Here is an 11,168-nt window from a genome sequence, read left to right as displayed (position 1 = left end):
CTAGAACACACCCGCGAAATCGCGGGCATTCAGAGCGTAGTTTAAAGTATGTAAAGTGTTGTTGGAAGAATTTTGTGAAATATTGAATGACTGTAGAATTTCAGCAAAATTGTCATAAATCATAGGTTATTGGGGACAGGAATTTTTTTTTTTAATCCCCCCTCCTTTATTTCCAAAATTCCCAATGTGTGGTTTTCTATCAATTTCAATATGAATATACATTTAGTATGTTATGAACATTTAAGTAAGGAGCCTGTGCTTCAGTGGTTGTCGTTTGTTTATGCGTTACATATTTGTTTTTCGTTCATTGTTTGTACATAAATAAGGCCGCTAGTTTTCTCGTTTGAATTGTTTTACATTTTCATTTCGGTGCCTTTTAAAGCTGAGTATGCGGTATGGTCTTTGCTCGTTGTTGAAGGCCATACGATGACCTATAGTTGTTAATTTCTGTGTCATTTTGGTCTCTTGTGGAGAGTTGTCAACATGGCAATCATACCACATCTTCTTTTTTTGTAATCAATGAATTTTGTAAAAGATTTAATGACTGGAGAATTTCAGAAAAGGTATCAAAAGTGCACATGAATAATTTTAGCGCTTATCTGTATATTATGAACATTCACTATATAAATAAAGTGTATTTACTTTCAATTCTAAGTTTTCTAATCGATCCATGGTGGTCATTGATATAGTATACAGACCCTCTCTATTTAATAAACTCTGTGACCACCGTGGATAGTAAACTTGAAAAGGTAGCAGATAGAATTCTGAAAATACACTTTATTCGTAGTATATGTATGTTCAAAGTATACAGAAAAACGCAAACCGGAAGTATAATCTGACTTAAAATTTTGTCCAATGACGGGACAATATCCGGATGCCCTTTTTCTCGATTTTCTCCCAAAATAATCATATGAATGGATGACAAATGCAACTATGCACTGTACCTATAGGACACAGAGGCGTGTTGATTAATTTATTGTGGAAAGAAGAGAAGCGACACCCAAAATTAGGTCTTCTCGTTTAATAGTATAGATGTGAGTGAACAGTTTTTCTCAGTTAATAAATATTCTTAAAATGGGAAAAGAGTGATATACAATGTCGAATTTTGAAATTGAAAAATTTATTAAAAGTTACTTAGTAACCCTCTACATAAGCAAATCAAAAGTACTTTAAGAACAACATATTAAAAGATGCAATCTTAATGATGTCAGACGTTATAACGATAAGATGAGTTCAAACAATGAAATATTTCATTCGTTTTCCACCTATACATGTTAAGATAAAAAAAAAATAACGACGTCAAGTTTTGTCTATAATTGTCTATCCTGGGTTTTTTTTCACTATATGTCTTGAAATTTCTTTTCTCTACACTGTCGTTCAAGAAACGAGGCGTTTTAAATGTAAAGATTACTTTGCATTTTTTAAATCAACACCGACTGATTCAATATTCATAGGGAGAATAATTTAACGACTGATTTAAGTAGCGGTAACAGGATAGACATGAACCTCCTGTACGCTGATTGAATTTAGTTTGTAGATAATCTGTTACATACAATGATAAAGAAGCTACGATTTTTCGTTAGAATTATAATTAACGTTCTTAGAAAGTCCCTTTTGCGGATATCAAGGCGATCAGAAAATCGGAAAAAAATTGTTTGAAATGTGTTTTTCTGACAATGTACGCACACAAATACCCCCAAAATCGGCCTTAAATACAGTTTAATCTTATCAAAATAGATGTAAGGTGTGTTTATTATTAATGTTCTGAATCACAAATCCGACAAGCTTTCATTTAAACCATTACAAGTCAACTGAAATTTCCATTAGAAATAAAAAATTTTAGCATGGGTGTACTGAAAATTCGACATTTTTTGAAAATGACCCATATATATAAACTAAGTAGTTGATCAATTTTATTCACTAATTGCGATAATTTTAGTATATATTTTACGTTTAATTCCCGATCAGATGGCAATTTATTATAAAACCGGATTTGGGTACGCGTAGCCTACGAACGGCAATTTTGCTATTCGTACCCACATGCGGGTACGCGCAGACACTGCCTTCATTATACTAGAAGATATGTAAGGACCGTGCTATAATGATCCTGAAAAATAATGGCATGTAGAGTAAAAGACCCAGTAAACCGATAGCAGCGCAAGCCCAACACTGAATTGGTACAAAGTAGGGTTCATATTCATATTAAAATGTTCTCCCAATTCCTTAATATGCATTTCATTTGCCACTACCACCAAATATAATCGACCTATTAGAGTATCAGAGAAGAAGAATAAATCCAAGAAATTTGATGTTAACAAAAAAACTGGTCCAGGAAGGTCGTCTGGTGCCACCTGAATGATTAAGAAACATGACCATTGCCTAAAAAATTCCAGCAGTATCAAGTGATTACCAGAAATATTCTTCCTTTCCATGAACCATCAAAGATTGGAACACACTCCCTCCTTGGATTGTATCAGCATGGTGGCAAGGCTTAAATAAATTGAAATAAGGGGGAGGAGTCTGTATATGCACTGAAATCATTCCATAATATTCAGTTTGTCATTTGTGGCCAATATCTGGTATGGTAGAAGGTCCAAATTATATAAGCTCTGCGATATGCACACAGTAATAGTTGACCTTTTACTTGTAGTTTTTAGAGAAATAAACAAATAACATTGATCACAGAACCATGAAAATATTCTTACTGCTGAACGAATAATTAATGGGAGATGAATGTGAAAATACATTACAGGGTATAATCATTTGAAACAGGCTACAATCTAAGATTTGAAGTACCGAGATTTTTTCAACTCAATGACACAACAGAGCAGATATATAATATCAAATTGACTGAAAACAGTTTTAAAGCCACCTCATCCTAAAACAATTGTTTTGACAGCAAATTTAACAATCCACTGTTTTAGGGAAATGTTTAAATCTAGGTAAATACTTCAGATTGACTAAGTGAAAGCAAAGTTTAGTTAACAAACCATTTCACTATGCAATGTATAGTACATCATGACAGTACATGTATGTTTTGCAAATGATACCAACACAAGACTCCTTTTCTTTTACATCAGTCTTTTTTTTTTTACATTCATGATTTACAGAATAAATACAGCTCAATTTTTTAAGAAAAAAATAATAAATATACATCCACCTGTTTGGTAACAACACTGTCACAGATATTAAGAAACAAATAGTACAAGCCATCCTTTTCCAAGACGGCTATTAGTAAGTACTTGTGAAATCATTTCCACCCTCCCCAAAAATCATTTCTGTTGTCACACATATTTTCCAAGGAAATTTCCTTGTACACTTGTTGATTTGAACATGAACACAATTTTTAATGCTGCAACACTTGACATTTGTATATTTTATTCCTTGCATTCATTTTCCTTTTATCCAAATCAGTCAAATTTAAATACAAGAACATGACCTACAACCTTATACAAAAAATTGAAAAAATGACTAGAATTGAAGTGCACAGGGTAGCACAATGCTGGTATTAATGAATGGAAGCTATGAAAAATGAAGAATGGTAACAAATCCTTCCATCGGTTACTTCGAGGTCATCATCGTTACGAACTCTGGAAAAAAAGAGAAAGAAAACATAAGTTTATGCAATTCAAGAAACTAAAGACTCACAAAAACTAAATAAATGTGTTACTGATAATAGCTTTGTACAAATATAAATAAAATCCTACATGTATCACACTGCCTGGAATCTATAAGATGTGAAAAGTGATGGCATGTGTTATTTTGCCCAAGTTAGTATTAGCATAGTTACTTCACAGAATCTATCATCTTACTCTCAAATTAGGGACTTATAAATGAGCTATTCAAAATGTCCTTGTCTGTATGATCTTATACATAAGTTTATCCATAGAAATTCATAAATATTGTATAGGCATTGGTCTATCAACGATTTTGTTGCGGTTTCATTAATGTATGTACTCCACATCTTTTATTCATCACCCCTAACCTACAGCCTTGCATTGCATGAATTTACAGATGTCACCTTAATAAAATTATGGCCAATACGGCCAGTTAGAGCGAAAATTTAACGGCCCTACTCAATTAAAATATGCCCTAGTAATGAAATCTATATAAATACACACCTTCATAATTAACTTGTCCATCACCATCTATATCTGCTTCACGAATCATTTCATCTACTTCTTCATCTGTTAATTTTTCACCCAAATTTGTCATTACATGTCTCAATTCTGCTGCACTAATGAAACCATTGCCATCTTTGTCAAACACACGGAATGCTTCCCTGATTTCTTCTTCACTGTCTGTGTCCTTCATTTTTCTGGCCATCATTGTCAAAAACTCTGGAAAGTCTATTGTTCCATTGCCTAAAAAGAAAGAAAAATCCAATAGACATCTAGAGAGAAACCAGTCAGTGATTTGTGTCAAGCTCTAATTTGTGTAGCCAGAAAACAAACTCAGTTGCTGTATTTTTAATATTATGAAATCACATCACAAAAGTATCAAATTTTTATGGCATATGATATTTAAAATGAATAACCTTTCATGCAAACAAATTGAATATATTATCTTACTTCCAGTACCTGTTAAAATGAGGATTTTTCAAAAGATTCCTATTTTGGCAAAATAAATTGGCTACTTTATTAAAATATGATTAACATAGCATTTATTTTATTAAAAATGTTAATTGTCTTCATGTCAGAGATTTTTTAGTAAAATTTCTACAGCTGCCATAGAAATTGATACTTACAACAGACCAAAATATGAAATTAATAGGGAATCTGTTAATGTGACATAGATAATGCACTTGCTTGTACATGATATAAAGGGACACAACTCAAGAGCTGTATAAGTGACACTACCCATATTGTTACTTCATCCGAGTTTTCTAGTAATAAGCCTTGTGTATAAGTTTCATAACATTTGGTTGATGCAAACTTGTGTACGAGAAGGCCAACAAATGTTCATACATATGAATATAAAAAAAACCATGCTGGATCACCCCCCAAAAAGTTCCATTTGTATGAATATATAGAACATAATTTTTTATACCATCAGCATCAACTTCATTGATCATATCTTGGAGTTCAGCTTCGGTTGGATTCTGTCCCAAGGACCTCATAACTGTACCAAGTTCTTTAGTGGTAATGGTTCCATCACCATCTTTATCGAACAAGCTGAAAGCTTCCTTAAATTCTACAAAATGGAAAAAAAATATTTATTCATTTATCATATTTATAGATAAAACACAAGTGGACTCACAATATAATACCATACAATTAAAAAAAATATGCAGCTTGTCTACATGTATTTAACCATCTACATTTGGTGTTAAGTCCCTTGTATTAAATTGTTCTCAACCACAAAAACTAAACGTTGTACATGCATGCACTTCTAACATTTGACAGTGAAAATTTACATTATTTTATTTTATAGCATTACAAGCAATGTGTCTATCTGGCTGCAATGAGGACAAAAATTAATTAATGTGCTTCAGTTTCTGTTCAAAGGGGAATAACCAACATTTTAAAAATATTGGACCAAGTTTTAAATTGTTTTACAAATTAACATTCATGTCATTGTTTAATTCTATAGGTTAACTAACCACAGGCCCACCAATCTAGGTTGCAAAATCACCATTAGGCCTCTAAAACATCTAATTTTCATGTTTGGCCTTAAGCTTGTCACTTATACATTGTGGGTTCAATGATCAGAAATTAGAACAACCATTACATTTGTGAGTCAGTTCCTGAGATGCAATGCAAGACAACTGCACCACCACCTACATTGTACACTGTATACTATGAAAAATGCTATATTCTGGCATATATACCTGCGATTTGTTCTTCTGTAAGCTGATCAGCCTGAAATTTAAAACTAGAGGCTCTAAAGAGCCTGTGTCGCTCACCTTGGTCTATGTGCATATTAAACAAAGGACACAGATGGATTCATGACAAAATTGTGTTTTGCTGATAGTGATGTGCTTGTAGATCTTACTTTACTGAACATTCTTGGTACTTAGAATTTTCTCTATCCATAATAAACTTGGACCTTTAGATACAGTGAAAAATATTATGTAAAAATTTACAAAAATTTACCAAATTAGTGAAAATTGTTAAAAATTGAATAAAATGGGCAACAACTCCTTAAGGGGTCAACTGACGATTTTGGTCATGTTGACTTATTTCTAGATCTTATTTAGCTGAACATTATTGCTGTTTACAAGTTATCTCTATCTATAACAATATTCAAGATAATAACCAAAAACAGCAAAATTTCCTTAAAATTACTAATTCAGGGGCAGCAACCCAACAACAGGTTATCCGATTTATCTGAAAATTTCAAGGCAGATAGATCTTGACCTGTTACACAATTTTACCCCTTGTCAGATTTGCTCTAAATGCTTTTGTTTTTGAGTTATAAGCCCAAAACTGCATTTTACCCCTATGTTCTATTTTTAGCCATGGCGGCCATCTTGGATGGTTGGCCCGGTCACCGGACACATTTTTTAAACAAGATACCCCAATGATGATTTTGGCCAAGTAGTTTCAGAGGAGAAGATGTAAAAGATTACTAAGATTTACGAAAAATGGTTAAAAATTGACTATTAAGGGCAATAACTCCTAAAGGGGTCAACTGACCATTTCGGTCATGTTGACTTATTTGTAAATATTACTTTGCTGAACATTATTGCTGTTTACAGTTTATCTTTATCTATAATAATATTCAAGATAATAACCAAAAACAGCAAAATTTCATTAAAATTACTTATTCTGGGGCAGCAACCCAAAACCGGGTTGTCCAATTCATCTGAAAATTTCAGGGCAGGTAGATCTTGACCTGATAAACAAATTTACCTCATGTCAGATTTACTCTAAATGCTTTGGTTTTTGAGTTATAAGCCAAAAACTGCATTTTACCCAAGGTTCTATTTTTAGCCATGGCGGCCATCTTGATTGGATGGCTGGGTCACTGGACACATTTTTCAAACTACATACCCCAAAGATGGTTGTGGCCAAGTTTGGATTGATTTGGCCAAGTAGTTTCAGAGGAGAAGATTTTTGTAAAAGATTACTAAGATTTACGAAAAATGGTTAAAAATTGACTATAAAGGGCAATAACTCCTAATGGGGTCAACTGACCATTTCGGTCATGTTGACTTATTTGTAAATATTACTTTGCTGAACATTATTGCTGTTTACAGTTTATCTCTATCTATAATAATATTCAAGATAATAACCAAAAACAGCAAAATTTCCTTAAAATTACTAATTCAGGGGCAGCAACCCAACATTAGGTTATCCGATTTACCTAAAAAAATTCAGGGCAGATAGATCTTGACCTGTTACACAAGTTTACCCCTTGTCAGATTTGCTCTAAATGCTTTGGTTTTTGAGTTATAAGCCAAAAACTGCATTTTACCCCTATGTTCTATTTTTAGCCATGGCGGCCATCTTGGATGGTTGGCCGGGTCACCGGACACATTTTTTAAACTAGATACCCCAATGATGATTTTGGCCAAGTTTGGTGTAATTTGGCCCAGTAGTTTCAGAGGAGAAGATTTTTGTAAAAGTTAACGACGCAGGACGACGACGGACGACGGACGACGGACGCCAAGTGATGGGAAAAGCTCACTTGGCCCTTTGGGCCAGGTGAGCTAAAAAAGTATAGAAAAACTTGATTCATCAGTTTAAATAAATCAAAATGAGAAAATTTAAACATACATGCAAGAAGTGGTATGATTGCCAATCAGAGATGATTCTCCACCAGAGTTTAATTTAATAAATTTTATAACTAATTCATGTTGTATGAATTGTCTATGTTGGTTTAATATTATGTATTAGCACTACCTGTTATAACTCAAGTTTCCAAACCAAACAAGTTGCAACTCCTTAATAGGTAAGCTTGCCATAGAAACAGCTTATTATTATATTTTCGAGTCTTGATAGACCAAGATGGAATGTTGAAACCAACAGCCCTTGTCAATGATATGGATCAATCCCTTCAGATGAAGTATATACATGTAAATGATCAATCTCCCAAGTTGGTGAATACTGAGCTTGTAGTAAACAAAATGATGAAGTTGAAACTTAAGGTAATCCAAGGAAATCTTCCATTTTATGAATAAATGCATTTTTCTTTAATTTCTTTTGGTATTCTCTGTTCGACTGGGACTAATACTAACAGAGGAGGATTTAGGGAGGGCCCCCCCTTTTTGGAAAAAAATTTGGTTGCTTATATAGGGAATCACTGAAGCGTGACTGGAGCGGCCCCCCACTTATGAAAATTTCTGGATCCGCCACCGACTAATGTATTGTTAAAGGTCCAGAGTGTTTAACGAAGAGTTGAAACTTTAAGGTAATCCAGGGATAACAACAATATGTATACACGATCTTTTGTTTCAATTTGAATTAATGTATTTTACCTGGTCCTTTATGTGATTCCGAGTCCTGAAGGACCAACAATTATTTTGTTTATGTTTTAGGCCCAGGTCCTGTGTGACTTTCTGATTTGGCATACTAAGGCCTAAGCAACCAAAAAATAATTGCTCTTGCAGTCTTGGCTCAGGGATTAATACATGTACATTTTCCTTGAAAAATCTATATCACAGAGTAATTATCAAAAGCTACAACACCTTTTACCTCAATTAACCTCAGGTCAACGGAGCAGTTGAAATGGAAAAGTTTCTAATTCTTAGACACAAATTCCAAAAATTATATGGAGCAGGATCTGCTTAGCCCACCTGACATTACCCCAGATTTTGGTAGGGTTTTGTTGATGTCTGTTTTCTTTGTTGCGTTTTGTGTAATTTTTATTCCTTTTATTTCATGTATGTTTGTTTTCTACTTGGGTACGTGCAACTGTCTTAAATGTTCATAACAAAAAAAGGGGGGGGGGGGGGGCAATCCTGGTCTACAGAGTATGTGCATCCAACTAAAATTTGACAAGAACCGCTGCCCGCTCCTTTTGTGTATTCCAAAATAAGTCAATTTTGTATTCTTTCAATAAATCATTAAATGTCTCTAGATTTTTCACTAATATTCTAAACGAGAGCGGCGCGAAATAATTAAAAATTGCATGTACTTGTAACACTATTTTACACGAACTTCTATGTAAATAAAATTGCACGATTTTCTTCCTGACCTCCTTCTTTATATTTGTCAAATGAAAAATATCTCACTATCGCTTTATTTGTTTCCCCAAAAAAATATTAAGCGGATTGTATCAAGCACTTCATTCACAACTATAAAAGGTATTAAAATTATTAAACGAACGCATTAAAACAGAAACTACAGGCTAAATCTATTAAAACAAATATATTTTAACACAAATTGAAATATTTCATGTCTCGATGTCTCATTTTACGCACTTACCATGATAGATTGTGATTTTTGGCAGACGAATCTTCTTCCTGACGATGTTAGAATCTGCAAGTATCTTTTCCGGTTTCACCTATATTTATGCAGGTTACACGAGTAAGAGCTCCTGTTACCTTTAAATTAATGTAACAATGAGTTAACTTTGACAAATTAGTTATGTGTCCCTAAAAATATATTTAAATCCGAGTTTTAAGTTGGGACTACTTTTCCAGCAGCCTGTTTGATTTGAGTATCCCTCATCGATTTCTCGTCGTGATTATTATTGTATATTTGTTACGATGAATTTGATTGGTTGAGGTATACCTGCATTGCGACACTTGCACTGCGGCAGACGAAATTTTCAAAATAAAGAAAAGCATTGTCCAGTTGGGGAGCATTTGGGGTTTGATCAATCATTGGCATTTAATTAGAATGACGACTTTATATAATGCGTCATTTTTCTAAAACAAGCTTTAATGTCTCATAATTTCGACTTTTTTTTAATAAAACAAGAGGCCCATATAAACTTCTTGCGGCCTAGCTGTGATGGGGAAGGGTAGAGGGGTCCTGATCCCGGAATCCCGGGCTTACAAACATGAAATCCCGAGGTCCCGAAATGGTCAATCCTGAGCTTAAAAACACCCGATTCCGGAGTCCCGATAAAGGTCCTATCCCCCATCTGTGATGATCAAAATGTGCATTTTTAAAAAATGCGTTGACGCCTTCCTAAAACAAAACCATAAATAAAATAGCCTTTCAAGGCGTCATAATTATTGGACTTGTTGTCTGAGGGGCATATAATATATGTCTACATCGACCGTACAGGCCGCTGTAACTATCCTGCTCAGTCATTAGTTTATTAACCCTTTCACTGCCAAATTTTGGGTATTCAAAAAACACTTTACCTCTTATGGGGAGGGGAAGGTGGTTCTGATCCCGAAATCCCGGGCTTGAGAACATCAATGAAATACCGAGGTCCCGAATTTAAATAAATTTAAATCCCGAAATCCGAAAAAAGAATTCCCGGATCCCGAAATGGTTAATCCCGCAATCCCGAGCTTAAAAGCACCCGACCGCGGAGTCCCGTTAAAGGTCCTATCCCACTCTCTTATGACGTCCACACATTTGAAAGGAGTTCAAATATACTGATAGGCTTTACGGCATAGCATAGATGTAATGGGTAATGGGTATTACATCTATGGGCATAGTAGGGGTTAAAAAGGCAAAATTTACGCCGATCGCCGGAATAGATGATTCGGCTAGGGGTGTGAGGGTCAGATGCTCTGGAAACAAAATTACGCTAATAGCTGCATTCTCAGCGTTTCCCGTAGCTTTTCTTAATTAATATAATTTAATTTTAATTTTCCATAAAAAAAACGTCAATTTTCATCATAGATAGATAGATGACATAGATAGATAATTTTATTAACCAATCATGGTGCGCGCGCCCAATGTCTGATAGCATCGTATTTTCTCAAAACATTTTCTTAAACAATATCTGGACATCGAAAGGCATGTAATACACATTGCCACTCCGTATTGTACCCAGCCATTTGATACTTTTACTAAATATCCGTGTACTAGATATTGAAGAAGATGTGGTTTGAGTGCCATTAATGAGGGGGAGGACAGGGGGGTACCCTTCTCCCTTATCCCACCCCTCTTCTCCTTTCTCCTACCCCTGTTCTCCTTTCTCCCATTAGAATAAAACATCTCCTTTTGAGATATTTTTTCTTGAAATATTAGAAATTTTTTTAAAAGGAGAGATATTTTATTTTTTCTCCTTTCTCAAACTTTTTCTCCTTTCTCCCA

General features: G+C 34.2%; 1 protein-coding gene across 1 annotated transcript; it reads right to left on the bottom strand.

The window, feature by feature from the left end:
* Positions 1–3,064: 3,064 nt before the first annotated feature.
* LOC139517427 (calmodulin) lies at positions 3,065–9,710 on the bottom strand. Its single transcript, XM_071308434.1, has 5 exons — positions 9,372–9,710; positions 5,831–5,861; positions 5,050–5,193; positions 4,122–4,364; positions 3,065–3,590 (listed from the first exon to the last, which is right to left on the bottom strand). Exons 1-5 carry the CDS (start codon positions 9,372–9,374, stop codon positions 3,562–3,564), a joined length of 450 nt encoding a protein of 149 aa, XP_071164535.1. The 5' UTR covers positions 9,375–9,710; the 3' UTR covers positions 3,065–3,561.
* Between the last annotated feature and the right edge of the window lie 1,458 nt (positions 9,711–11,168).

The sequence above is a fragment of the Mytilus edulis genome, chromosome 3, assembly GCF_963676685.1.
Source record: "Mytilus edulis chromosome 3, xbMytEdul2.2, whole genome shotgun sequence".
In the NCBI taxonomy this organism is placed as follows: domain Eukaryota; kingdom Metazoa; phylum Mollusca; class Bivalvia; order Mytilida; family Mytilidae; genus Mytilus; species Mytilus edulis.
Note: the sequence above shows the minus strand (reverse complement) of the source record. Positions and strands in the feature narration are given on the sequence as shown.